The following is a 27,576-nucleotide window of genomic DNA, read 5'->3' as shown; positions in this document are numbered from 1 at the left end:
CATTATTGCTGTGGAAAATCGTGCAAGTCAAAACCGAGTTTCCTACGTGCCAAGTACAAAATGGTAAGGAACAAGACAAGATTCTCATCAATCGCTTTAGCTATCATTTTTAAACAAACGAGGAAACTGTAGCTAGCTAGAAAAAGGCCATGCCCTGTGTGGCATGCACGATCTCTCACCATTACAGTAACATTGGTTAGTTTTACCATTAGTACACTCCAAGAGAAAAGGCTTGTTACACAGTGCTTATCGTTGTCATAACTAGTGACCTTTCCGTTGGTACGTGTCTAGGGTTTAGGTTTCCTTTATGGATCATGGTTTAGGACTGCGCATGCTGGGCATGATTCCCTAACCACGCATGCATGTCAGTAAAAAAGACAGGTGAATCATCATACCGGTGCCTTGACCCACCACAGTTTGGTCCACACCCCATCCACAGGGGAATCCTACTTGCTGCCAAAGCCAAGCACTGGGAGACAAAGCCCAGTCCAGGGAGGACAGCACTGCGTTGCAAAGGGACCGGGGGAGAGAGGTTGCACGCAAGCGTCCACACAAAAAGCTCGAGGGCTTGTTCTTGGTAGGTGCCCATTAAGTGTACACTTGCATTTAATTTAATTCCCGCGATGCGTCGTGGATGCGCGCAGGCCATCGCGCAGATGCGAACAAGCACAAGATTTCGCACCCCCACGCCGCATGGATCGGAGCTGCAGCTAGCTATATGAGCAGCAAGGACGAAGGGAAAGGCCTCCTGACAGAGTGTCATGTCGCCGGCCGGCGACTAGCGCCCCGGCAGCCTCTAGGGTTTCCGCATCTGCGTGCAGCTTTGTGCTTGTCTCTGCTCGCGGCATATCTCTTGTAATAATGCGGATGGATGGAGAAGGTAGCAGCTCGATCCAGCTAGGGTTTGGTGCGAGCTGAGTGGTGAGGAGGTGGCCGCTAGTGTGTGTGGCCATGCTTTGTGCATCAGCCGCAAAGCGAGTGTGTGAGGGATTAGGGCACATTCGTCAAGGACCTGACCTCATCTATCACCATGGGGTCCGGAGGCCTATATATTTGTTCTTGCCAAGCACCTTCAACCTCACCCCATCTTCTTCCTCCCGTTCCCTATCATTGTTCAGATGTGTGTGTGTGCGCGCGAGAGAGAGAGGAAGAATAATGTGAGCTGTTGATCGAGAAGCAGCTAGCTATAGGGTAATGGAGAGGATCTTCTATCTTGCACGCAGGCGTGAATGGAGATGAGAGCTTGTCTTGGCAGGGCATGCGCCGATGGAGCTAGCTGAGCCAGTAATGGCGCGCGGCAGGAGAGGAGGAGGTGAAAACTAGGGAATATGCCTGGCTCCCTGTATGCCACTCGCACGGCTACCACCTGGATCGTCGGAGATTGATCGATCGGTGGCCGCTGCGGCTGGCGTGCGAGGTGCCAAGCATGGCCCTCATCTCTCTCTCTCTCTCTAACATTTCTCTTCGTCTTTCGAAAAAAACATTTATCTTCGCTCACCCTATTCAGGTAGTCGTTGACCCGTGCATTCGCACATGCTAGCTAGACTTGCACATGTTTTTTTTTTAGCAATGCATTCAAGCTCAATTTAAGCACTTCTTTTTGTATTTTAGGTCATAGAATTGTATTCCGTTCATGGTGGGCTCAAAGCCATTGGGGTTTCATAGTTTTCTCTAACATAGCGCACCAATCTTTTTTGTGGGTATTATGTTGATATGACTATCTTTTATCATCGTATGAGGTATTCATGGTATATACAAAATTATTTGAATTTGATATTGATCATATACAATTTTGACCTACGACATATACTATTACTGAACAACTTACTTTCATTTATCCAATTTCTTACGTACTCCTGTCAGCTATCATTCAAGTGCTTTATTTGAGCCCTGAAGTTCACAATAGTTGTTGTCTTGTATATATATGCATTCTAGAACAAAAAATATTGTACTTCCTCCGTTCTAAATTATAGCTCGTTTTGGCTTTTCTAGATACATGGTTCTTGCTATGCACCTAGATATACCCTATATATATAGATGTATAACAAAACTATATATTTGGAAAAGCCAAAACTCTAGAGGGAGTACCTATTTAGTATTAACCTACATGCGGTGTTTTTTTTCCTATATAATCCCTAGTTCATGATTCTCGTGTCCCAGCTGTAATCATAGACCTGCGTGCTTTTCCCCTTTTGTAAGCGTATATTTGCTCGAAGAGGCGTATAAGAAGTTTGCTATATATAAAAGTCACATACACATGTAGTATTGTATATATTGTAAAGCTGTCATAGCTAGCGATGTCTAAATATCTACTGATGATGTACGTACATGAGTATGCAGCTACATATATATATACATATATATATATATATATGTATCCCTGAGTTTGAGTCTTCCACAATAAAAAATAATGTATTTATGCAGTGTCTAAGAAATAATGTGACGATGTACGTAGTTGTGTTCAAGTGATAAATAAATTTAGCTCTCTTTTCCCTTAATAAGTAAAAATATTATTAATCACGAGTTTTTGGACTCGTATCACAATGCTGCTAGTTTTCTTCAAACGTACCTGCTTCTTTGTAGCTGAGAACAACACCTGTACGTGCATATGCTTTGTCTTGAGCGGTGAGAGTGTGCCAGTGTAGTGTGGGTACCATTGAGGCGTACGTGTGGTGTGCTTATAGATAGGGCTGATATTTCATTTGCTGAGCAATAAGCAAGCTGTGTATTTTGGACAAACCTCGCTCCTAGATGCAAATGCAATGCATCATCTCCCGATTGTTCATACGGTGGATCGATCTTTTGACGAACTTCCTTCGCATGAGAGAGAGAGAGAGAGCTTACAGCCACAGAGCTAGAGAGGTCGCACGATGGCAATCCAACCCAAATGTGGTGCAGGTTTGCAGTGTGGCACAGAACAAAGACGCACGTTGGCCATCTGCTGGGCTGCTTACATTCCCGCCGTCTTGGCCGTACGGCGGAAATAAAACCTGTTCTTCGGCTGATAATGCACATGCCACCATGACAAAGCGAACCAAGAACTTTGGTTGCATTGGGCTCAACTTGCTTCGTTCGCTACTCGAGGAGGAGGCAGGCAGGAGGAATTTGTTACCTGTAATCCTGAGCTCGTTTCTTTGTTTTAGCTTTGATGTTCAATAAGCCAGCCCAGTTGTTTCTTACGGCTGTGCACGTCTGTAGAAATAATGGATCGTCAATCTCTCACCTGCTAACTGCTGGCTGCGATAATCCGCGCGCCCGCGGCTTGCCTGGGTCGTCGAGAGGCAGATGTGCGTGCCGGCGTTCGTTGCGCCGCAAGGCATTGCAATTTGTAGGACTAGCGAGTGTACCCAATGCTGAAAAAAAAGATCATGTCGTTTTGGTACCAATAGTAATCCCGCGCGTGTCTCAAACAGTTACCAAAATACATACCCAGTGCACACCTCCCCTTATTTTCTCTCTTTTCTAGTATTTGTCCATGTATTATTTGGCATATTTTTTTACCATTTTACCTTTTTTTTCCACCACGGGCCTTAAAAAAATAGAAGGGTAAAATGGTCCAAACATGTGCCAAACACATGTTGGACAAATACTAGAAACGAGAAAAAAATACATAAAAATGGCAACAAAATCAAGTGCCGGTCATTTTTGCAAAGTCAACGTTAGGAACGACAAAACTGCAAAGCGCAACGTTTAGAGTTCTAAATACGCAATTTTCTCGATGGGATGGCAACAGTGCGGATTACTGTAATATTTTTGAATAATTAGCAAGATGTACTTGCTTTCCAGTGTAATGGAAAGGCAGAGCTCCTGCTTCGACAAAATGAAGTTCAGACGGAAACGAAGCCAGCTAGAGTGCCAGACCCGCTTCTCTGAAATGACCATAGAGCCCCAAGCCGATAAGAACAAAAGCCTGACTGCTCTCTCTCTCTCGCTCGCTGTCGCGCTCTCTCTCGGCCGCGCCGGCGAACAGGCCGCCCGAGATGGGCTCCAGTTCGCCGCCCGGGCACCCGTCGCAGCCGGAATCCGCACGTGATCTTTCCCGCATCCTCCATTGTTTGCAGATGTGCATCATAGGAGTACGGTTTCACTAAATGGAAGGAGAGGTGCCCTAGGACTTAGGGTCTCTGCCGATAGTTTAAGCGAGCCAGAAGATTGGTCTAATCTAAACAGGGCAATGCTCGGTAATTGAAGAGGGATGCCGGGGGCCGGGGGGGGGGGTGGGGGGGTGGTGGTGTTGATTTTACTTCTATTGAAGCAACATATTGGGGGTAGAGATAGGACGCGCAGTAGACAAGTTCTTTTTTTTATAAAAAAAAGTCCGTTTTCAGTAGCCAGAAGCCATATTTCGAATCGCAATCTAGTTCATATGCATTAAAATTTTCTTGTTCAGGAACTGTAGAGGGTTCCAGTTGAGCTTTGAGATAACATTTATATGGGGATGGAACTTATTCAATAAGCTGCTGATAGAATGTCTCATAAATCATAATGCCATTTCATTCAAAAAAAAATCACAATGCCATTTTTGTGGGGGTTGAACTTAACAGAAGGAACTAAGGTAGGCGCGTATAAGAATCTGTGAAGGATCGATTTCCATTTCCATTCCCAAATTTAGTGAAGTTCGGCAGCTCCTTCTCAGAAGAAGCAGCGTGCATTCCTAGTACTTTGCGTCAGTGGTTCAACATAAAAACAATGAACTCTTGTTTATATTTTGCGGGTAGAAAACTAGAGGGGAAACACCTTAATTGCAGTTTTTTTCCTCCTATCACGAACCTTAACATGAACAGCTAGAACACAACTGAGTCACCTAACTGTGCAGCTCAGCATTTGTATTTTTTTACTTTTCTCCAGATGACTGCATTCCACTAGAGAAGAGGACATGGCGTAATGTCAAGAAACATGCACAGGTAATTCTCTCTTTTTTTTCTTTTCATTTTTCGGCATAGCTAAAACAAGTGCATTTTGATCATTCCAACGAAAAGCACATTTCTTTTTACTATTATTGAATAGAAACAATTATATCTTTTGGATAACCTTTTTCTATACTGCAGTATTTATATCTTGAAGAAGGAATTCCTTTATGGTCCTTTTGCTACCATGGAAAGAACAATTGTGCTAATTTGCGGTTGAAAGTGATGCTTTAAATCATATTTGTAGTTCAGTTTCAACTCAGGCTTTATGTACAAGCAATCCTCGAGTTGAGGATCTTAGTAGGATATGTTGAGGATTAGAAAATTCAACCGCCGTGCTAATTTTTGGTTGAAAGTGATGCTTTAAATCATATTTGTAGTTCAGTTTCATCTCAGGCTTTATGTAGAAATAATCCTAGAGTCGATGATGTTAGTAGGATGTGGTGAGGTTGGAAAATTCAACTGTTAGGCTGATCAGATTCTTCAAAGGATGTTACAATAGGTAAAAAAAATTATTGCTCTATCGGAAAATTTAATACTTGAATATGAGTGTAATTTTCATCAATAAAACTGTGCATTGATATTAATCGCAACAAATTTGATGCAATAGAAGCATAGTACAACAAAGGTGATGGTAGTTTCAACATACAAAGGTTACCAGTGGCATTAGGCTGTTTGGTTTGACACCCACGGATGCCAAATTCTGTTTACTGTGGCCAGGTTTGAATGTGGCTTGAGCTGTTCAAGCAGTTGAACCAAACAACCATGATGTAGATAACAGCAACATAATGGTAGTTTCTAGTAGGAGATGCAATCAACTGTTTGGAATGTCTTTCTTGCCTGAACTATTGCTTTCGCTTGCTGAATTGATTGAAGGGTAGTCTTGAAGAATTATGCAAGTTTTAGGAAAGTATACTTAGTCTATATCTTCAGGAACTTTCTTCTTCTCCATATAAGCTTACAGGCCAGACCTAGAAATTTTCCAAGGAAGAAAAAATTTATTTCGTGTCCAAATAGACATTCTAGTTAATGCACATGTTAAGAAACATGTGCTTTCTTCTGCAAAGAAAATAAAAGGAGAAACATTCATTTGCTAAAATGACTTAATACCTCTGATTCTATTTTTTCTACAGAATTCTGATAGGATCAGCGCACTCCCAGATGATATTTTGATCAAAATACTTTCGCTAATGACAGTAAGGGAGGCTGCAAGGACTGATGTTCTTTCCCCAAGATGGACACCTCTGGGAAAACGTCGACCATCTCATCCTTCACATGGATACTTTTGGGATGCAAGTGCCAGCAAATTCAGATTATCATGGAAATCCTGATTTCTTGAATTCAGAGGCTACAAAGTTTGTGAATAAAGTAAATGGGGTTCTGAGACACCATAAATGTAATAGAATCAAGAAATTCGAAGTTAGGTTCCCACTATCCTCAGTCCATGCTTCAGAGCTAGATCGCTGGGTTACATTTGCAGCTACATCCGGTTCAGAAATTGTTAACTTTATCCTTTCTGACTATAGTGGCATGGTGCGGGTGGACACACAGCATGCAGAGCGATACTTGTTCCCTTTGGAGCATTATGTTGATTTGAGAGGCTGCCAATTGCGCTATATGTTTCTATCCACATGCAGTTTAGAAACAGTACCAGCAAACCTCATTGGATTCTCTCATCTGGTTTCCCTGCGACTCGGCTATGTGCAAGTGGTTGATGAAGTTCTTCAGAGTATTATATCCAGCTGTCGTGCTGTCCGTCGGTTACATCTCGGAGGATGTGATAAGTTGATCAATCTGAGAACTTCTCATGCGGAATTGTTGGCCTTAGGAGTTCATAACTGCTGGAGATTATTAAGTATCAGTATTCATGCTGAAAAGCTCAAGCGTTTCTCATACATGGGTAATAAGGTCATCAATATTGAGTATGAATGCGCACCAGTTCTTTGTGAACTTAATGTTCTTTTTCGGCGTGGTGGTGAGTTGACTGAGTCCCCTTTAGACTGCATAGGTGTATTCCCTAAACTCAAAACGCTGAGGTTGCAGTTCCCCTCTCGTTTGCAGGTATGTAACAAACCATCACTTAGTGATGTAACGTTTTTAGAAGTTGTTGCTGAACTTATCCCCATTTTCTATGTGTTTCCTTTTCGGGCTATATTTAGGTATCTCGTATACTACAGCTCAGTGGAAGATTCACCGGTTTGAAGGAAATTATGTTGTATATCTTGACATCTTGGAAAAAGAGCATCCGTTTTGTCACTTATCTCCTTAAAGCTGCCCGTTTAGTAGAAAGACTGGAGCTTGAGGTATATAATTTGTGCATGCTAGTCTTCAGGGTTAAAAGTACCAGATTTAGGGATTTTCCTGGTCCCTGACAGTTCCTCCCACTAACTGAATGGTTACTGTTTATATTTGATTTTTTTTTACCCAAGTTTACTTTGGATTATTATCTACAAATTTGAGCTTTAAAAAATATCTGGTCTTCCTCGAATCATACCGAAACAACCAATATAAAAGGTGCAGTAAGGGGAAAGAACCCTGCTAGGTGCTACACAGAGATACATTGCCCTTATTTACCTTTTATCACAACTAATAAACAATATATCATATTCTACAGTGGATGTGTTTTCAAGCACGCAGTGTAGTCGTTATTTGTTAGCCTTGTACTATCTCATATTGCTTTACTTATTTACAGGTCCATGGTAGGCTGCGTCCACCAAAAAAGCTGAAGATTAGATGGCCCAAGAATTTTACACCTACAAGGCTCCACACTATTAGGATTGGAGGGTTTAGTGGGGAATCTGAAATGGTGCAACTTGTGTTCTTTCTGTTAAGTTGGTCACCTTTGTTGAAGACCCTAACAGTTGACACACATCCACGCAACTGCGTCGGCTACAGCAAACGGACGAGGGAGGAGTCTGAAGATGATAAAAGGTGTAATTATGCAAGGGAGGTGGTGTCAACTCACTTGGCCCCTAATGTTCCATCTACCGTGAAGCTCACTATTATGTGGCTGTCGTGCTATCGATAAGAATGTCACGGTCGTTACCAATTATCAATGAAGTAGGGCATTTTGAGCATGTTATGACATGTGAGAAACCAGATTGCAATGACTTTGGTACTAGCTGCAATTAGTGAAGAAATATCATAGTAGTAAACTGAACTCTGTAGTTTCGGATCCTGTAGCCGTTAGTTTCCTTTAATTTGTGATGTGGATCTCTCTTCGTGGATGGATTACTGTTGCGCTGAAGTGTTTCTTGGTGAGACTAATGTGGGAAATGTTCCCCTGTGTGCAGCTACTACGCATACGCGATAAAGTGTGGCTCTTTCTTCTGCGTACTGGTTTGTACTGTTCATACGCTAATGGGCACTCACACAGTGCTCTTTTGTGGCGATAGTGTATCAAGGCACTGAGCTAGTGAAATACAAAGCACACATGCTTTTGTGTATGGTCTGTGGTAGGATACATATTTCACGTACTCCGCAATCTGTCATCTTCTAGTCCTAAATTCTTGTCTAATTTTCAGAAGTGTCCATTAATATGTCATACAAATCACAGACTTCTTTCCAAGGCCTGAGATGACTTGAAGGATCAAAAGATTCAGAATAAAATCCAGTGAATCAAAAAGGATATTGAGAACGAGCCAGCGGCTTGGGTGGTTGGCCACTAAGCGCTACCTCGGATGACAGGCCAAACCCTCAAATAATTAGGAATGCAATGCGCCCGCGGCCTACGGAGTCATGGATGGTTCCGGTGAACTTAAGATCTGATTGAGTGCATGAGGTGTGAATTGGATGCGTGTGCAGAGTTTGTGTATGTTTGTATATGAATACAAACTGTAGCTATACCCAGATGAGAGGCGTATAGAAAAGATATTTTAGATAAATTTTCAATATAGGAATGTTTTAGACTTCTCCACTGCAGTAAATCTCCAAAACTTCCTTATCACAACCATACAATGTACACTGATTTTACATGCTGCTTACTGTACTAGTAAGCATATCTTTGGAAGCAAAACAACTTCTCATAAGAATTAACACGTCCTGATGTCCATGCTAATTTTGAGTGTATAGTTAGCAGGTTAATTCAGACTTATCTAATGTTTGCCATCTGTTGACGTTCTAAGATAGAAGCATGCTGGCCATTGACTCCATAGGATGTATATACTTTTGTATAGCTTCCAGCAATGTGTGCATTTTCAGAAGATTACTGCAAAGGCCACTATTGCCGGTGCTGCAAACCTATGAAGAACAGTATGTCTTGCAGCTTATGACAAAGGGTCCACCAGACATTGCCAACTGCTTGCATTGCTTCTGGTAGTATTAACAACACGCTCTTCATAGTCTGAACATTCTGCACCACCAGACATTAGAATTTCTGAAAAATGGACTGGGTCAATAATCTGGGTTATTTGGGACCCTTCTTCAGATGCCTTGTACACCACCCCGTGATGTCAGAACCCAATAGCATTAAGCCTCAAGCATGAAGGTTGAACTTATGAGCCCAACATCAACTCAAACATGTCATCTGGAGTGAGAAGGGTGGTACCGCCAAGAACAAGCTCCACATCTGGTCTGCTGCTCTCTGAGATTGCCTTCATAACTTCCCGCACCTTGCATAAAAGAGGTCATTTGATTTGGTAAGGCACTGATTACCATCTTGTTTGATATAATGTTATTACTGTATGACACACCACATTCTACATTTCAGAAGATTGTACAAGTGTTGGGGTTTTGGAGATTGTATGTTGAAAAATGAAAAACTAACCTAGCATGTGCTTTTCAAACTGCAGTAATTAAAACTTACTATTAAAGAACCAGATTTTGTACAGTGAAAAAGAAAAAAAAATATCAAGGTAAAAAGAATGGCAATAAATAATACTTGCTCAGATTCAAAATATATGTCATTTAGGATATTGACACGATCTACAAGGTGAAACTTTGAACAGAAATTTCTATAAAAATGTCATTTCAAAGAAAGGAAGTTAAAGTTTTGAAAGCACTTTTCATGGAGGATATAGTAGCATCTTACGTTGTCAATCTATGCAGTTTGTTATATATTGATGGCCAAACACTCAAATCAAAGTTAAAAAGTTTGAATGAAAAGATTCCTGAAACAAAATATGTATTTTGAATCAGAGGGTAAGTAAGGTGTGCTTCCTTCATACTAAGATAAACTCACTATACCAAGAAAAAGTACATTATGCTATCACATCTGATGAATTAACTAAAGTATGATTTTTCATAGAATCACAAATGACAATGATAAAGATATCCGATTCCATACTTCTATTTAAAAACTAGTGATGGGTTCATACAGTTTGCAATAGAGACTAAATATTCATGTAAACACCAAACAGCCTGGGAGAAAACATAGGACTTAAATCATGATCATGACAGGATCAAATAATGGAAACCAAAGAAAATGGATCCATACCTCCAGAGTATTAATACCCCCCACAACAAAAATGATAAGCACACTTTGATCACCAAAACTTGGTTTGGACTGCAAATGGAACACTAGTTAGAAAAAGGAAAATAAAGAGATAAACAAAGAGACAGCCACAAGCAAAATAAAAAGTAACTAAGAAACTCACCTGTCCAAGCCCAAATCTCCCTAATCCACTCTTGAATAAACGACCAACAGCTGATGAATGGTATTCGAGGCCAGGTATATCGTACCTTGACAACAGAGCTAATAGCAATTTATAAAGCAAGCCTTTCTTTGAGTAGCTATCAGTTTCAAATCTACTTAATGCTGCTAGGCCTTCTCCAAGAGCATGGTTTCTTAACCTCATACTGGACAATTTGTGAAAGAATTTGAAAAGTTGATCAACCCTATCTCGGACTTCCAACTTAAGTTGCATGTCCCCATAAGCTTCCTCCTTTTGGTCATCGGCATTATCATTGTCATCCCAGTTACCCCACTCATCATCAAAATCATCAGTATTGGATGCTGGCTCAGTAGAATCCTTATTATTTCTCTCAACATCTTTGGATCTTGCTTTAGCTTCAAGTTCATTATCCAGGCCATGAAGGAATCGTAGCTTCACCGATGATGGTCGCTCAAGGATAGAGTCTACCACGACATCTTTAAGAGACCGCTCATCTTCCCAAGAAAAGGGACCACCAGCTATTGATGTAGGAAAATTCTCACCAGCCAAGATATACCCAATAATTGTTAGAAGTAATACATCCTGAAAACTAAGTAATCCCTGTGAAGACTCCATTGTAGTAGCTTGTTTGTGAGAGTCCACTGAAGTGCTAGTGTTGATGAAATCACGAAGCTCACTGGCAAGACTTTGAGTCGTCTCTGCAGATGTTACACTTAATATTCTCTCAGCACTAGTAAAAGCATCCCAGTGAGAACTTTGAGGCTCCAGGAGAGTCATTTCAGCAGCCAGAGCTAACTGGATAACTCCTCGGTTTCTTAACAGTGACATCTGGTCTCGTGAGAGTATTTGCACCATAGAATGAATCTCTGAAACAGATGAGGCTCCTTGTCGACCTTTAGATGCAGAGGATAGTTTCTCATGCTGAAGAGCTTCGATAAGCCATTTCTTAATCAGCATTAACCCATCTTTTGCTCCTCTGTCTAATAATGCTTCTAAGTAGCGTACTCCAGCATAATTCGATAGGAGTGAACCACTTAGAGTGCCAAGTTCACTGCCAAGTCTGTCATCGTGTGCTTTGTCAGAATAATCAGGTAGCCAGGTAACTTCAGTGTCAACTTCAGCAGAGTTCCATCCAGACATAAATGACATGATACCTTCAGACACCATACTGGTCCTACTCTTAGGTTCTTCCTTCTTAAAAACTGTCTCAAAAGGAACCTTTATATCCAGTGGGACACGTCTAACAGCAGCGTGAGAATGCTTGCTTGGAGTCTGTGGATTTTTCGCTACAGAATATGGTGATGACATCCTTTCCTTGTGTGGCAACGAGGACAGCATCCTATCAAGAAATGAGTCACCATGGAAGCAAGGAGTTAGGAGATCAAGTGTGCGATCTACGATTAATAGACCGGCAGATCTCTTATTACGACCAACATCATATAAACTTGACATATCCATCATCAGCTTCCCAATGATCTTTGATGTATCACCGAGTGAAAATATATCGAGCTTTAGATCCATCTGCAGACATTTTGTAATGAAGAGTGGCAATCAACAAAGGCTCAAATCCTTAAAAAATAGAAAAATGTCACCAGCAAGCGGCATGTCCTATGAGATAAATGGTTACCTTATTGGCCAAATGATACAGGAACTGAGCAGTCAATGTCACTCCTGGAGGCACCTCATCACTGTCGAAAGGTTTACCAGTAGATATGGAGGGTAGACCAGGACCAAGGGAATCTCCATGCTCATTCGACAAGCATGAGTCAGCAATTATGCCCTCAGAAGGCAAGACAAAGGCCCTTGAGGAAATAGGAGAGAAAATCATTGGGAAGTGAGACACAGTTACAGACAACCTCTTTCTGCTCGCTTCTAACTGGCCTAAGTCACCATCAAATAAATTCCTTTTCGTTGGGCTAGATTCAGAATTCGATCCATAATGGACCCCAGAACCCCATTCAGAATCCTTATCAACATCTAAGGTGAAATCACTCCCTGTGTAACTAATACTATCTTTATGTTTATTTGATTTCTCACACTTTTTGAAAAGCTCCTCATGGTCCTGAACGAGTAATGTCTCGTACTCCTGGAAAGCATCTGGCCCAAGTGGAGAATCAACATATGCTGAATGACCAATCTGCAATAAGTTTTCGCAAAAAGATTCAAAAGGTCCGCTTGGACAAATTTAGGGTACTATTGATATTGCTTCGAAGTGCTCTAAGAAAGCAAGATGAATAACAGTAGCAACATATAAATTTACACAATTTTTTTCTAAGTAATGCAGAAGTTACTGTGGAATTCAGAGGAAACACCATCAGCTAAAGACGCTCTATCAGTACTCATCAGCTATACAAAAACACGAGGACCTCAGGCTAACTAATACAATATAATTAAATAATAAGTAAGATATATACTACAGTAGCGTACATGCAAATTGATACAGATTACGTATATTAGGGGGGAAATCAAACATTGTAAATGGTTTTACTGTGGATTTTGTTGTATTTAAAAATAAATAAGTAGGAATTCAGTGCCAACCAAAGGTATTTTAGGTAATTTTCTATCAAGAGAGTTTTAGTGGAAGGAAAAACATTAGCAAGCAGGATTCTTGAGCGCTTAAAGGCAATCAATAAATCACAAGGAACATAGTCTTGCAGTGGGGAAGCACCTCGGAAATAGCTGTCAGCACCATACAATGTGAAACAGTCCCATGGTTGCCCAGGCATCGCAGAATATATCGATGTGCATCACTAAGAAGACGGGATGTAAGCACTACAATCTTCCTTACTGGATGAGAAAATGTTGAGTGCCAGTCAGCAACCTGCAAAGCACAAGATACACCGCACAATCAGGTAAAGAGTAGAAGAACAGAACATTCATGAAGGTTATTAGGCCTGGCACTTCCAATCCATCATAAGTACTGAACAAAACAGATATATTAATTATACAAAAACTCAAGGTGCTGTAAAACCAATAGCAATAGGCAGTATTTAACAAGAACATACATTATGAAAGGAGAAACTCGAAGTCCATCAAGCTAGAACAAAACACCATTTACTTATTGTGCATCATTGTCTACCAACTCGATATTGAGAAAGTATTTCAACAACAGTTTCGTTAAAAAACATGTTCTTCTAAAAAAAATCTGCTCTGCATAAATAACATCGAGAAAATAGGCACAGAGCAATAGAATACACAAAATCATCATAAAACCAATCCTGTCATGCTACCAGCGGAGAGTATTGCATCACTGTCATACTCACCCCCCTCTCTCTATAATCCTAAAGTGTGCAAGTCACAGCTCCTGATGATAGAAATTAACGTGATACTGCATCCCTACTCAGGATCAAGTTTGCCATGATTAGAAGAATCTGTAATCTAATTATGAATGTGTCCTGATCTTTATCATTCATTTGTATTGTAGACATGCATTTACTTGTTTGAGCTTGGATGGACCAAACATGTTTCACTCAGTTCTGCACTCGCATTTAAGCATATCTCACTGACTGCAAGTTATGACTGGTAGCAAGGTAGTAAAGGAATCTCACAGCATCAAGAGGTGACGCATTCTCCAAGCTGCACACAGCACGAGCACCAAGCTCAAGAAGCAGAGGAAACGCTCCTATGAACTGAAAGGCCTCCAGAGTGCCCGCATCAACATACACTATTGCATCCGCAATCTCATCTCCAATCTGCGACCACAGTAAGTAAATGCATTTAACTCTTCAAAGCCGAAAAGATGATAGTTTTCCATTCAGAACTCATCACAAGCTATTATTGGCAAATTATCCACAAATTGAGCTGGTTATTACAGAAGACAAATTTTAGGTCCAGAAGCTCAAAAGATGGTAATAAGCTGGACAGGTGAAATGTACTGGGTATGGTAACATAAACCTTGACAACAAAAATAATCCACGTTTCAGTCCAGGAAGTAAAAAAAGGTGGTTCTTTTAACAGGTTAATTGCTCCAATCAGGCACATTTATCAGATAATCGCTGCACAGCGCGAATTCGCATGACTAGGTGCCAAAGCAAAGTCATGGAAACCACACGGATTCCACGCGATAGTAGCTGAAACTTGGTGCTGTGTCGTACGAAAGAAATTGGGGCAAACAAGCATAGACCCGGAATAAGGACAAAGTGGGAAGAGATCCGACCTGGCATATGGAGTCGCGGCAGGAGGCAATCAGATCCACGGACCCCATCGCGCCCTCCTAGGAGGGGGGATGAGTAAGCGGCACCCTAAGAAGGATCGGAACGAGGATGGGAGGGCGAGGAGGCAGGGGCGGACCCAGTATAGAACTGGCAAAAAAAGAAACGAGGTTTAGCAGGTAAATACAGATAGCATACATCAGGATTTTGGGTGTTCGATTTCGCACAGCAGGAAGGGAAAGGAATAGGCGGTCATACCTGTCGGATGCTCGTCGCCGGTGAAGACCTAGCGCCGGTGGCCGCTCGCCCTGTCGTCGCCGCTGGGGAAGAAAGGCCGAGAGCTGAGCGGAAAAAGGAAAGAAGCGGAGAAAAAGGAAAAAAAAAAAGGAACGCGCGCTCGGGGCCGTCCTGGGCCGGAAAGGAGCGCCGGGCTCAATTTTTTTTTCTATCGGCGGTGCGTTTTAATGGGAGAAAAAAATAGCCCAAAACTTTAATCCAGCCCATTACTACTCCCTCGTCCCATAAAGAGCAATTTAAGGTTAAAAGTTTCATAAAAAGTACAATCTTATCACAACTGTCTGTCCTATCCTTTTAAATATATTTTTTAGAATTTAATTAGTTGCATGTTGTAACTAATTCTATGGAAATTGAACATTTTCCATACCTAAATTCAATGGGATTGAGACAAGTACTGAGGATAGTATGGTCATTTGCCAATAACACTAATCTATCTAAAATTAGAATTTTACTCTTTATAGAACAAAGGGGGTGAGTGATTATATAATTTCTCAACATCATGTTGCTGTTAAATGTCTTCCCTAGCCTATAAATTTGTAAAATGAAACTCTTTATTATAAAAGTTTGCTTCATTTATCAATTTAAATATGTAAAGATAATGTAGCATTCTTGAAAACAACGTAATCTAAAACTCCATAGATAATAACTTATGAGGTGCTTTACAATATAACTGTGTTTGTACGTGCAACTTGCTCTTCACACAAACAATGCCATGTGTATATATATTATTATAATTTTATAAGTGTGTGTTTTCCTACTTGTGTGGACTTTACTTTTTGATGTACACGAATCAAATACGGTAGGATAACTACAAATATGAATACACATAGTCATTTTTCTTATTAGATTCGAATCGATCACGGATAATTGTTTCAAGAATGTAGCGTCAATGCATCATTTTCCTTCTCACATGAATTGTGCATTCATATTAATCTTAACAGATTCGCTGGCATAGAAGCATAGTACCATAAAGGTGATAGTAATTTCAATTTGTAAAGGTTTCCAATTGCATTAGAGGTTGTTTGGTTCGAAGCTCATGGATGCCAGATTTTGTTATACAGTGTCCGGGTTTGTAATGAGGCATGAACCAAAAAACCCTGATCTAAATAACAGCAATCTAATGGTAGTAGGAGATGAAAAGATTTTCCTGACGTTTTGCTTTCACTTGCTGATTCATTTTAAGATCAATCTTGAAGTATTATGCAAACTGAAGAAAAGTTTACCAATCCCCCATGTGTATTTGTTCAAGGAAGATTTTCTTTTGTTATCCATCTAGGCATTGCACTCAATACTTATTTTAAAAGTTAAGTGCCTCCTTTTTTAAAAAAATGGAATATGCAATTTCTGAAATGCTTTACATATGTTAATTGCTGTTTCTTCTGCAGAATCATGACAGGATCAGCACACTACCGGATGACATTTTGATCAAAATTCTTTCGCTAATGACAGTAATGGAGGCTGCAGTGACTGCTATCTGTCCACCAGATGGAGACACCTCTGGGAAAACGTTGACTGTCTCAGTGGCGGAGGACGCAAAAAAATCAAGGTGTTGCCGAGACAACAGCTAAAAAAATGCATGCCGTAATTTAAACGTTTTTCACAACAAGCAAATGTAAAATGAGACTGAAATGAGAGCGAAGAAATACCTTATCAAGAGGTCATCGTGATGACGCGATCATGTTAAATAATAGCCAAATATCAATTACAATATAGCAATTAAAAATCTGCAAAAAAGATAAAAATGAGTTAATAATGATATATTTAAGTGAAGAATGTTTAAAAAGAGGAATAAGTATACCTCAAGATATACCTATAAATTACTAGACATTGCTAGAGGAACTGGACAATGAGTAAAAATATACCGTTTTGGTTAATTTTTTTTCTTCCCCTTGCTATTTCCAACCATGGTTATGAACTTAGGATGGCGGCGGGGCGCTGGCACTCAGCAAGATGGCAAGGACGGCGGCCGGAGCGGCGCCAATCTGCACATACACGGATATTAGTACATGAAAAGTAGATGGAAGAAGCTATGAGTTTTACTACACACACAAGTTTGAGTAATAGACAGAATGAACTATAAGTATCTCGCCTTTAGATCAATTGTGCAGCATATTATTAATGCATCAAACATATGGCTAATCTAGCAATAACTATAACCTGTGAATGAATTTCAATATACATATTACATAACATGCGAAGTTAGATACTGACAGCATGAATTCATAAAACTGACTAAAAGGCTAGATCAGTTAGCAAAGACGTGGGATTGGAGTACTATCCACTAATCACTGCATAAATTGAAATGTAGGGAATCAAAATACGTCTTCACAATTCACATTTCACAAAGCACATAGGGATTACTGGATTAGGCCTTAGGGAATCGAACAAATCAACAAAGCATTCACCAGAACTCCAGAAGCCTCACTGCCTCAGAGCGCAGAGGCGCAGAAGGCAGAGGCACCACCGCACCACCGCACCAGAAGCCTCCGAGCGCAGACCGCAGAGGCGCAGAAGGCAGTCAGGCGGGCGGCGGCGGGCGAGCGGGCGGCGGGCGGGGCTGCGCCGCTGCGGGCGGTAGGGCGGGGCTGCGGGCGGGCGGGGGCGGGGCTGCGGGCGGCGCCGCGGCGGGCGGGGCTGCGGGCGGCGTGCGGGGCGCCGGGGCTGCGGGCGGCAGCCGGGCGGCGCGCGGGCCGCGGGCGGCGCCGCGGCGGGCGGGCGGCGGGCGGCGGGCGGGCGGGCGGCGGCGGGCGGGCGGCGGACGGTGGGGTCGTGCCGTCGTGGACTCGTGGGGAGGCAGGGAGCAGAGTCACGGTGGGGAGCGGTCGAGCAGACTAGGGTTGGTTTTTTTTTATTGGGCTGGGCCGAGCCGAGGTATTGCCCGGGTAATACCGGGCCCTCCGCCACTGGACTGTCTCATCCTTGACATGCATACTTTTGGGATGCAAATGCCAGAAAATTCAAATTATAACGAAAATCCTGATTTCTGGAATCAAGAAGCTACAAAGTTTGTGACTAAAGTAAATGAAGTTTTGCGCCATCATAGTGGTAATGGAATCAAGGAAGTGGAAGTCAACTTCCCATTATCCTCGTCTCATGCTTCGGACCTTGATCGCTTGGTTGCATTCGCAGCTGCATCTGGTTCAAGAACACTCAACCTTATCCTTTCTGGCTATCATGGCATGATTGCCACACCGCATACAGAGCAATACAGCTTCCTTTTGAAGCATTTTGTCGATTTGAGAGGCTGCCAGTTGCGCCAATTGCTTCTATCCATGTGCAGTTTAGAATCAGTGTCTGCAAAACTCAGTGGCTTTTCTTATCTGGATTGCCTTTCCCTTCACCGTGTATCAGTGGTTGATTCAGTTGTTCTAAATATTTTGTCCAGTTGCCATGCTCTCTGCCACTCTAGCCTGCAATGATGCCATCAGTTGATTAGTATGAAAACCTCTCATGCAGAATTGGTGTATCTGGAAGTTCGTAATTGTAAGAGCTTAATTAGTATTAGCATTCATGCTGAAAGGCTGGAGTGTTTCTCATACAAGGGTCATAAACTAGATATCGAGTATGAATGTGCACCAATTCTTCACAGACTTCATGTTTTTTTGTGAAGAATAATGAATGCCCTTTAGACTTCTTGGGTGCTCTCGCTAAGCTCAGATCACTGACCTTACAGTTTCCCACATGTTTACAGGTATGTAAGAATTCTGTCTGTGACATCTCTAGAATTTGTATTGTTGCTGAATTCGTCCTTTCCTTTCTATTTTTCTCGTTTTTTTGGTGCTACCTTCAGGTATCTTGTGTACTGCAACACAGTAAAATATTTGCTGGTTGGAAGAAGATCGTGCTGTGCTTGACATCTTGGAAAACGAGCATCTGTTTGGTGGCTTCTCTCCTTAAAGCTGCCCCCCTAGTTGAAATACTTGTTCTTCAGGTATATAAGTTGCGCTTGCTAATTGACAGGGTCAAAAGTGCCAGATTTGGAAAAATAAAATTCTGAGTCCCATGACGGTTTATATTATCTGGAAGTTACTCATTTCTTGTTTTTTTTTGGGTCAAATTTTACCTTTAAACAGCATATCTTTCGTAAAAAATTAGGTGGTCTCTAGAGTTATGGGCAAAGAGCAGAGCCAGGCCCTGAAAATGTTCGTATCCTGCTAGTTTCTCGCAAATATGCCATAGCTTGTAAACAGCACATCATAGTTACTGAAGCTTTTTCAAGCTACCTGTGTGGTCGTTTTTTGTCAGCATTTTACTATCTTACGCCGGTTTATTTATTTGCAGGTTTATGGAAATTTGCAACCACCGAGTAAGCTGAAAGTTATATGGCCCAATAAATGTACCCCTAGAAGGCTCCACAGTATCTGTATCGGAGGGTTTAGCGGGCAACCGGAATTGATGCGGCTCTTGTCCTTCCTGCTAAAGAGGTCACCTGTGCTGAAGAAACTGGCTATTGACACACATCCACGCAAGTACAAAGGCTGCAAATGGAGGAGGGAGAAGTCTGAAGATGCCACGAGGTGCGATTACGCGAGGGGTGGTGGCTTTGACACACTTGCCCCGTGAGATTCCATCTACCTCAACGTTCAAGTTATATGACCCGACGATTACAGACAAGATTGTCACGGACAAGTTGTGGCAATGGCAACTGAATGTAGTGAAGAGATGCAGGTGCAAAGCAGTAAACTGAACTCTATAGTTTGGAATGCCGTAGCAGGTTGCCTTTTGTGGTGTGTTGGGTATATCGCGTGGATGGGTTACTCTGGAGGTGGACTTTGCTGTGCTGCTCAAAGTACTCGTAAGTCGTAAATGGTGAAACTAATGTGAAAGCGGTTCCCATTAACCATCTACAAATCTCTAAATGGCTAATGTGCATTCCAAAGGTCTGTTTGTAATGAAGGAATATCTGAGGAGTATTTCTATACTTTTGTTGTTGCAGATGTGATATCCATTTTAGGACACTGAATCCCAGTGGATTCAGCTATAAGAAAACGGGGGAATACATGTTACTGGGATCTTAGGCTGCGATAAATAATCCTTGCATGATCGACATCTGCAGTGGTGTATTTTAGTATTGAGCGTGGTTCTGCACTGCTGCTCGAACCTAGGGTTCTTGCATTACGAAGAAGCTTTCTCGTTGTTGTTTTGCAAAAACATGAAGCTAAAATACTGATGGATGAAGGGCCTGAAATTTGGGGTGGGAGATTTGTCGTGTATTCTTGGTCTAAACTAAGGATGGAAACAAACATTTGCTTCTGTTCAAAAAAATATTCTTCGTTCATGTTTCCTTTCCCAAATAAAGGAAATTTGATTCGGTGCATTTTTCGAAACAACCATTTTGTATGAGTTTGGTGAAAACACAAGCTAACCAAAGTATCAAACAAACGGAAAAGGAAAAAACAAGTATGGGGTGAGAGAGGCTCGAACTCTCGACCTCAGGATCACTCAACTTAGCTATGAGACCTACGCGCTAGCCAACTGCGCCACCACCCCGTTGATGCTGACAAAATAAACGGTTCCACATAAATCAAGATTCCGAAAACTGTTTGACACGGCTAGGCTGAATATAGAACTAAAACTGAGCAAGCAAGTAGGTATTACGATGCCACTACAAAAGCACAAATGACTGTCCATCCGTCCCCGAATCACGCAGCAAGAGCGCTGAATGTCTACTTTGATCACCAACGCAATGCCACCAACTGGAGGCATTGATCGACCTTATCTGATCTGATGCTGACCGTCCTGCCCAAACCGTGTGCCTTTTAGTTTTAGCTCCGTTGGGCCCAGGAGAGGAAGGCCAAAATTTGCACTATCTGCTAACAGTGGCTAGTAGTTGATTCGTATCCCGTCTTTCCCTTCTACCGCGCGGCTCCTCAAGTACCAGAGTAACAGGGAGTAGCTAGCCTGATGAAGGAGCTACTACGCAAGAGTGGGGGCTCTGACAGACAGATTAGCTGCAGTAGCATGCGGAGAGGGGCAGGAGGTACTGGGATGGATGCAATGTTTGTAGTGAGCCAGATGCAACAAATCCTTGCTTTGATCCACCGTAATCAGATGCTTCTGGAGCCTAAAAGAGATCTGCCATGCGTGGATGGGTGTTGGCGTCCGTTACGTGAACAAGTCATTGGCATCTCCACTCTGAGCAGAGGTAGGTACATGTGGATCCTAATCGAGACTGCGTGCTCATTGTTTCTTTCCTCTGAAAAGGGCAATGAAACAAGCCCCTCCTTTTTGGTAAAACGTGAAAGTAGAAAAAAAAAGACAGAGAACATATATATTGAAACTAAAAAAATTGGGGTGAGAGAGGCTCGAACTCTCGACCTCAGGATCACTCGCTTTAGCTATGAGACCTACGCGCTAGCCAACTGCGCCACCACCCCTTCGTGCTAGCCTGTTCAGTGTCTACCTAATTCTTGGAAAGAACACCAAAACACTAATAGGAGAAAGACGACGACAGCGCGTGCGTACCAACAAGCACTGTCAGCGCTCGTGGAGATTTCAAAACCGGCGAGCTTGTCAAGTTAACGCTTACACTTGAACCAGCGAGGTTTCGTGGTGTAGTTGGTTATCACGTCAGTCTAACACACTGAAGGTCTCCGGTTCAAACCCGGGCGAAGCCATCTTTTTATTTTTCTCCTTTTCTGTTTTTTCTTTTCTTTCTTGGCATCTTGCTTCCAACCTTTTCCTTTTCTTTTGATGAGATGCGCTTTCAAACATTTGGTAAGAAACGTCTTCCCAAATATAAAGAAGAGAATACGCAACCGAATTGAGCATGAGAACCAAATCCCAGCCTGTAAGTGCCAAAAGCCAAGTTCCAATCTCAACCGACAGTGACTGTGATGGACGCACATTACCACAGACGATATGCAAACCAGATGGACTGATCCGTCACTGTCCTATTAACTTAGGACAAAGAAACGCGTATCATTACATGTAAGGTAGGGCGAAAGCAACTGCGAGTAGTGCCGCGAGATCCACATAGATGTGGCGCACATCGGTTCATGCGCAGAATCCGTGCGATATTTGCGCATGTCCAAATGCCAATAATGTTGATGACGTGCTTCATGTACGAACCCAGCATGATGCTGTTTTTGTTTCAATCTCAACAAGTGTCCCCCCCCTCCCCCTCCCCAAGGAGAAAGCCGCACCAGCAAGAGAGAACTGGAACAGATTTTGACTTGAATAAAATTTATCCAATTTCAGAAAATTCTGCTCAGATTCATATATTGATTTCATACGGCTGAGCATAAAAATCTAGTAGCTTCTTACTAATTACAGCCATGTGCCTTAACAGCAAAGGATAATTCTTACCGTGCAAACATTATCATGTTCCTTGAGGCCGTCCAGTTGAAGAATCGGTAGCTGAAGTAAAGCTGGAAGAGACCCACAAGAACTCAACTCACCAGATGCAGAGTTCATCTGGGATAATGTAACAGTGGTGTAACATCAGCAAAAAGTGGAGGGAAACCACGACTCCTTGTATCCTTGTGCTTCTGAGATGCTCCTAATCCAGCATGTCACCTCCATGTCCAAAGCATCAGCAGGAGCACATCTCCTGATGGCCTTGCCAAGTTCGTCTCCTGTAGACGAAATCGTTCCAGAAACAGAAAGGTGATGTTCAAGTCTCCAAGACTATTCTTCAGATAAGAATCGTATCGTGTTGGCACAGTGCCGCCGCAAACATGTTGGCTGCTCAGAGGTTCCCAAAAGAATCTCAAGGTTGCATGATCTGCCCATGGCCTTACAGCACACTGCATGTTAGTATCCAATCTTGTAGGACCACTTGTTCTGACTTCTTCTGTTCATACCCCCTAGCTGCTTGCCTGTTGATCACTGCATGCATAGCAAACGTGTCAAAGATGATCAGAAAAGGAAACAGCAAAACATTGTTTTGTCACTAATATTCTATACGTTGCATATAGTTCTAGGGAATGCGAGCCATTTTATATGCTGAGAGATATTCTATTTCCAGACGTGCTAGGATGTGGCAGACGTGTTAGTTTTCCCCTAACATCTGATATTATTATGTTTGCATGGTCAATCTGGAAAAACAATATATAGAACATGGAATGTTATCAGATCTCAAATATCATATGATCAAGCCTTGTTTGATATCAGCTAAATGCGCAAATCTACTTTATGAATTCTTTCAGAGATAACGCTAAGCGGATGTTGGTTGTTGATACATGCAAAGCGGAATAAAGGTTCTAACTCATGATGCTAGTATGTGCTGCCCTGATGCAAGTCCTTGTTGCTCTCCTTATCCTGTCGGTGTCAAGAAAGTAAATGCTGAACCCATTTGTTTGTAAACTAGTCCACTTGTTTCCGCTAATTTGACAGAACAGTCCATTGAATGTAACAGCGACTGAGTGAAATGGATGTACAACTGCCACAGCCTAGTTCATCTAGGCATCTATTGAGACAATAGGACTGCAAATTGCCAAAGAAGAACTAAATGTCAAAACTGATCCATCCGATGCTGGTATCAGATCATTGACAACAATGTTTCCTCTAAAAGACCAAGTGACGACAATTAGATATGCTCAAACATAGGATGCGATAATAAGTTAAGCTAAACTGCTAACAGGGATGATACCGTGTGATGCAATTAAGTTATCACTTCTGTACACATCCATTTGCATTTCAATTTACCCATAACGAAAACTGAGCACTGACCTGTACCCCATATTACTGGACTGTGGTGGTGTTACGTTCCTGTTCCATCAGAGGAAGACTGTGGGTCGGCACCCAAAGCTGGAGCAGCAGTGCAAGCCAGTAACTCTTGAATCTCGTTCTCTTGTGCCATCTGTGGTCCATAGCCAAATAAACTAGGCAACTGCAAAGAATTGGGACCTGAGGTAAGCTTGGTGTGAAGTTCTGAATATAAACGAGGGGTGAAATCCTGACAGTAACCTGAGGTGTTGATGTCAATGCATCATTAGGATGAAGAAATGGATTTCTCGGCTGGGCCATGCGGTTGCTTTGAACTTGGTTTGTTACATTGGGTGCACTGGTAGCTGCAGGTGAGATCTGAGGAATCTGATTCGGCAACGGGTTGCTGAGGAAGGGTGGTACTCTTTGAATCTGACTGAGGAATTGCGCCGCCGGTGGCATACAGGCTGAATTCAAGCCCATGCTCATTGGAGGCATGAGTTGGTGAGCACCTGGGAGCATCATCGGCGCCATCCCAGAACTCATCCACATGATCTGAGCAACAGGAAACAGATCAGTTACACGCCGAGACGGCGAAACTACTGAAGCTATGATCGAAGGATACAATGTTGCACATATGCAGATCAATTGGGAAGCCATTTCAGACCTGAACTTGCATTTGGAGGGACTTCAAGTACTCAATTGCCTCATCTAGTATCGATGCTTTGTCGGTCTGAACAATCGTTGGAATATCAACACTACTGTCAGAAAGGATATCAAATTGGACAACAAGTCGAACGTAGTAGTTTCCAAGAGACTGTTTGCGCACCTTGTTGCAGTGGGGCACCAGTTCTTGCAAAGCTCGCATCTTTTCGTTGATCCGGTCCCTTCTCCTCTGCAGCAGGGGACAAAAGATTTAATTTCATTTCGTCAATTTGCTCTCCTCTTCTAAGTTTATAGCTTTCGTGCTAGCTTCATCGATGTTCCCCACCAAATAAAAAGCCTGTTCGGGTAGGCCGTCTAATTCTCCGGAAAGGATTAGTTGAAATCCCCTAATTGTTTCTGCAAGACCAACATACTTTCCTGGGGAACCGGTAAAAACTTCTGCTTTCTTTAGTTTAGTGATGGATATCTTAGAGAGTCTAAGCCCGTAGTACCCTCTGAGGTTGGTGAAGGGAAGTTAAACGTAAGCGAGGTATCGAAGAAACGATACAAAATATACATTTATCTCCCTCCTCTCTATATTCTCCGAAATGTAAAAAAGTTTCTCGGGGGTTCTGTTCCATCAAACCAAATCAAGCACACACCATGGTAGCTGCAAATGGCACCAACAGCTAAAGCTCTCCAGACTTACCCTCTCCGACATGTTGTGGACCTCGGCGGCGCGCGTCCTGCGCTTGGACGCCGGCCGCCTCGACGGCGGTGTCTCGTCGACGGTGTCGAAGTCGGCGTCCTGCAAATGCTTTTCTTTTCTCTCTCACCAATTTGAACTGAATTTACGCAATCTGAACGCACTGCCACCAACAGAGAATCAAGAAGGCAACCTCGCTGCGGCCATCGAACTCGTCCCTGCTTCTCTTGAGCAGCCCATTGCTGTTCCAGCCGCTGGACATGGACGCGCCCCCGCACGCGCACGGCTCGTCCGGCGGCGGCGGCGGCGGCGCCGCGACGTCGTCGATGTCGTCGTCCAGGTGCAGCGCCGCCGCCACGAGGTTGCTGCCGCAGAAGCTGGACCCGACCTCTCCGGCCGTCCGGCTCGACCCGGCGGCGCTGTTCCCGCTCCTGGCGGGCGGGCGGGCCCGGGCGTCCGCGCCCACGCGCCCGTCGGCCTGCGCGATGCTCTGCCAGAGCTGCGAGTACACGTCCCCGCCCAGCGCGCCGCCGGCGCCCGGGAGCCACGCCGCCGGCGCCTCCCCGGTGACGCCGCTCGCGCCCGTGTTGCCGGCGCCGGCGAAGGCCCGCTGCGCCTGCGAGTGCGCCACGACGGCGCCGTCCTGCCACATCAGCTCCACGAGCTCGCCCTCCGGGCTGCACCACGCCGAGTGGAAAGGAGCAAGCTTGAACGGGTCAAGAACACCAAAACACACAGCAAGAAACCAATGGAGCCGGGGAAGAAGCTTTGGTTACGGGAAGGGTCTCTTCTGGGTCGCCGCCGGCCTCTCGCCGCCGTCCATGGCGAGTATCCACTTCTTGGACCCGGGCGCGCCGAGGTACCTAACGCCCATACCCGATTTCAACCACAAGATGCTAGGCACTAGAGCAGAAACAGCAAAAGAAGAGAGAACAAATGATCGACGAGCTGAGCCCTGAGTTCTGACCTCTTCTTGTAGAGCTCCGCAACTTGTGTGTCGCAGCGCGGCAATACCAGCGATGCTCCGACCAGAGGCGCGTGCGCCGCGCCGCCGCAAACTGAATCCGGGTTTGCTCTCTCCTTCCCACCAGGTTCAGAGAACGCAAGTACCCGTGGGCTGCATCGGTTTGAGAGAGAGAGAGAGAGAGAGAGAGAGAGTTACCGTAGCAGGAGGCGTCCGGCATTTGTATGGAGAGGAGGAGGAGTTGACATCGCTGTCGGAGATCTTTGGGCCGGGACGCGTCACTGTCAGCTCCCCTCGGAATCGGCAACTTGGACGGGGAAGGAAAAGGATTTCACCCTACTCCTGCGCAACTGCGGCGCCGCGGCAGGAGCACCGAGGCACAGCACGGCAGAGACCAGCCCAGTCGCCAGTTGCTCTGGCTGCTGATGGTACAGGAGCAAGTGTGTTTTTCTTGTGGATTTCTGGATGAGGCTTGATGGAGCCCCTGTCAGTTCTGAACAAGTTGGAAGAACAGGAACTCCCTACTCTGAATCAGCAGCGTGTGCTCTGAAAGTCTGAATCCTGAACACAACTTGGGACTTCGATATTTTAATGCGGCGTTCGTGATCTGCATCTACCGACTACGAGTACCCGGTGCAACTGGACACGTGTGGGCCCCAGGGGACACCCGGATGGCCCGTGCGGCGCGTGATGGGCCATGGAAACATCTGGTTGCGACGGTATCGTTCGGATCGTGGCCCAACTTAAAATTAGGATTTGAATAATGGTTGAATTGGAGAAATTAAACTTTTGAACTGCGTCACCCTCACCAACCCCGGCTGCCGGTTGCAGGATGTGCAGCAGCACCGAAGCCTTCGTCCTTGGAGCCGGCCGATGAGTCGCCGGGGACGGGGAGGGTCAAAGGCCCGGTGGGTCCAGTCCAGACACGGTGGTCGTGCGCGCTGATGCCACCTGCCCTTCTGCCCCTCGTGAGATCACATCACCGATGGCCCCGCTGCCGCAGCGATCGAGAGGCCAACAACAAAGTCCTTGGCTCCTTGCTGCCGCCACTGCCATTTAACCTTCCGACTAAAGTTTAATCTTATATGGACGTTTGAGCACCAATTAAAATATTAAATAAAAATTAATTAAATAAATGGAGACTAATTCACGGGACCAATCTATCAAACCTAGTTAATTCATTATCAGCATATATTTTCTGTAGCAGAATATGATCAAATCATGAATTAATGAGGCTTGATGGATTCGTCTGTTGAATTACCCTCCATCTGTGCAATTGGTTTTATAATTAATCTATATTTAATAATACTAATTGGTGCCCAAGATGGAGACTAAAATTCTGAGAGCATCTACTCTTGTTCCAAAGTACTCCGTAGGAATTCTGTTTTTATTAGCATACAAATTGGATTGGATCCGCCTAATTTCATGCAGCTTCCGTTCCTTGCAGTTTTGAATGAGGAGGAAAGAATATAGTGTATATGCATGTCTAGCTGGTAGCTTAAAATTGTCACGCCGAACTTTGGACTCGTCATAAATGCTAAAGGTCAGCCTGGATCCACCAGCAAACTGGGCAGATAGCTAATTTTAATTTTAGCTAGAACAGGGTTGCGCGAGAGCCGAGTGACGTAGGTGCACAAGAGTACTT

The 27,576-nt window shown here is 43.5% G+C and overlaps 2 protein-coding genes, 3 non-coding genes and 1 pseudogene across 7 annotated transcripts; 2 read left to right on the top strand and 4 right to left on the bottom strand.

The window, feature by feature from the left end:
- The first annotated feature begins 696 nt into the window (after positions 1–696).
- On the top strand, positions 697–8,155 carry LOC112882144 (annotated as a pseudogene).
- A 669-nt stretch (positions 8,156–8,824) lies between these two features.
- LOC112880413 (sec1 family domain-containing protein MIP3) lies at positions 8,825–17,559 on the bottom strand. Of its 2 annotated transcripts, XM_025945024.1 has the most exons (11): positions 17,373–17,559; positions 16,830–16,949; positions 16,614–16,691; positions 14,929–14,990; positions 14,676–14,820; positions 14,068–14,211; positions 13,188–13,340; positions 12,147–12,656; positions 10,502–12,040; positions 10,342–10,410; positions 8,825–9,517 (listed from the first exon to the last, which is right to left on the bottom strand). In XM_025945024.1, exons 5-11 carry the CDS (start codon positions 14,721–14,723, stop codon positions 9,401–9,403), a joined length of 2,580 nt encoding a protein of 859 aa, XP_025800809.1. In that variant the 5' UTR covers positions 14,724–14,820; positions 14,929–14,990; positions 16,614–16,691; positions 16,830–16,949; positions 17,373–17,559; the 3' UTR covers positions 8,825–9,400. The 2 variants fall into 2 exon arrangements, with proteins under 2 accessions (XP_025800809.1, XP_025800810.1); XM_025945025.1 differs by lacking the exons at positions 16,614–16,691; positions 16,830–16,949; positions 17,373–17,559 and having other exon boundaries at positions 14,929–16,340.
- A 2,811-nt stretch (positions 17,560–20,370) lies between these two features.
- Positions 20,371–20,457, bottom strand: TRNAM-CAU. Its single transcript is given in 2 exon segments — positions 20,371–20,406; positions 20,420–20,457. It is a non-coding gene; the product is annotated as a tRNA-Met (tRNA).
- Positions 20,458–21,257: 800 nt separating this feature from the next.
- Positions 21,258–21,344, bottom strand: TRNAM-CAU. Its single transcript is given in 2 exon segments — positions 21,258–21,293; positions 21,307–21,344. It is a non-coding gene; the product is annotated as a tRNA-Met (tRNA).
- A 166-nt stretch (positions 21,345–21,510) lies between these two features.
- TRNAV-AAC lies at positions 21,511–21,584 on the top strand. Its single transcript has one exon. It is a non-coding gene; the product is annotated as a tRNA-Val (tRNA).
- Positions 21,585–22,161: 577 nt separating this feature from the next.
- Positions 22,162–26,368, bottom strand: LOC112883054 (transcription factor PHYTOCHROME INTERACTING FACTOR-LIKE 13-like). Of its 2 annotated transcripts, none has more exons than XM_025948272.1 (9): positions 25,935–26,368; positions 25,744–25,830; positions 25,161–25,644; positions 24,971–25,078; positions 24,446–24,511; positions 24,284–24,349; positions 23,878–24,171; positions 23,641–23,800; positions 22,162–22,797 (listed from the first exon to the last, which is right to left on the bottom strand). In XM_025948272.1, the coding sequence occupies exons 2-8, from the start codon at positions 25,788–25,790 to the stop codon at positions 23,672–23,674; spliced, it is 1,194 nt and encodes a 397-aa protein (XP_025804057.1). In that variant the 5' UTR covers positions 25,791–25,830; positions 25,935–26,368; the 3' UTR covers positions 22,162–22,797; positions 23,641–23,671. The 2 variants fall into 2 exon arrangements, with proteins under 2 accessions (XP_025804057.1, XP_025804058.1); XM_025948273.1 differs by having other exon boundaries at positions 24,971–25,069; positions 25,935–26,365.
- Between the last annotated feature and the right edge of the window lie 1,208 nt (positions 26,369–27,576).

This window comes from Panicum hallii, chromosome 2, assembly GCF_002211085.1.
Source record: "Panicum hallii strain FIL2 chromosome 2, PHallii_v3.1, whole genome shotgun sequence".
Lineage (NCBI taxonomy): Eukaryota > Viridiplantae > Streptophyta > Magnoliopsida > Poales > Poaceae > Panicum > Panicum hallii.
Note: the sequence above shows the minus strand (reverse complement) of the source record. Positions and strands in the feature narration are given on the sequence as shown.

What these genes read in the sequence shown, in the direction of transcription:
- LOC112880413 (XM_025945024.1), bottom strand. Translation starts at nt 14,723, where the DNA reads ATGGGGTCCGTGGATCTGATTGCCTCCTGCCGCGACTCCATATGCCAG. An exon ending in ATGCGTCACCTCTTGATGCT is followed by an intron (nt 13,341 to 14,067) that starts GTGAGATTCCTT and finishes TGTGCTTTGCAG; the next exon opens with GTTGCTGACTGGCACTCAAC. An exon ending in GGAGATTTGGGCTTGGACAG is followed by an intron (nt 10,411 to 10,501) that starts GTGAGTTTCTTA and finishes TTCCATTTGCAG; the next exon opens with TCCAAACCAAGTTTTGGTGA.
- LOC112883054 (XM_025948272.1), bottom strand. Translation starts at nt 25,790, where the DNA reads ATGGACGGCGGCGAGAGGCCGGCGGCGACCCAGAAGAGACCCTTCCC. An exon ending in TGGTGCCCCACTGCAACAAG is followed by an intron (nt 24,350 to 24,445) that starts GTGCGCAAACAG and finishes ACGATTGTTCAG; the next exon opens with ACCGACAAAGCATCGATACT. An exon ending in CCCTCCAAATGCAAGTTCAG is followed by an intron (nt 24,172 to 24,283) that starts GTCTGAAATGGC and finishes CCTGTTGCTCAG; the next exon opens with ATCATGTGGATGAGTTCTGG.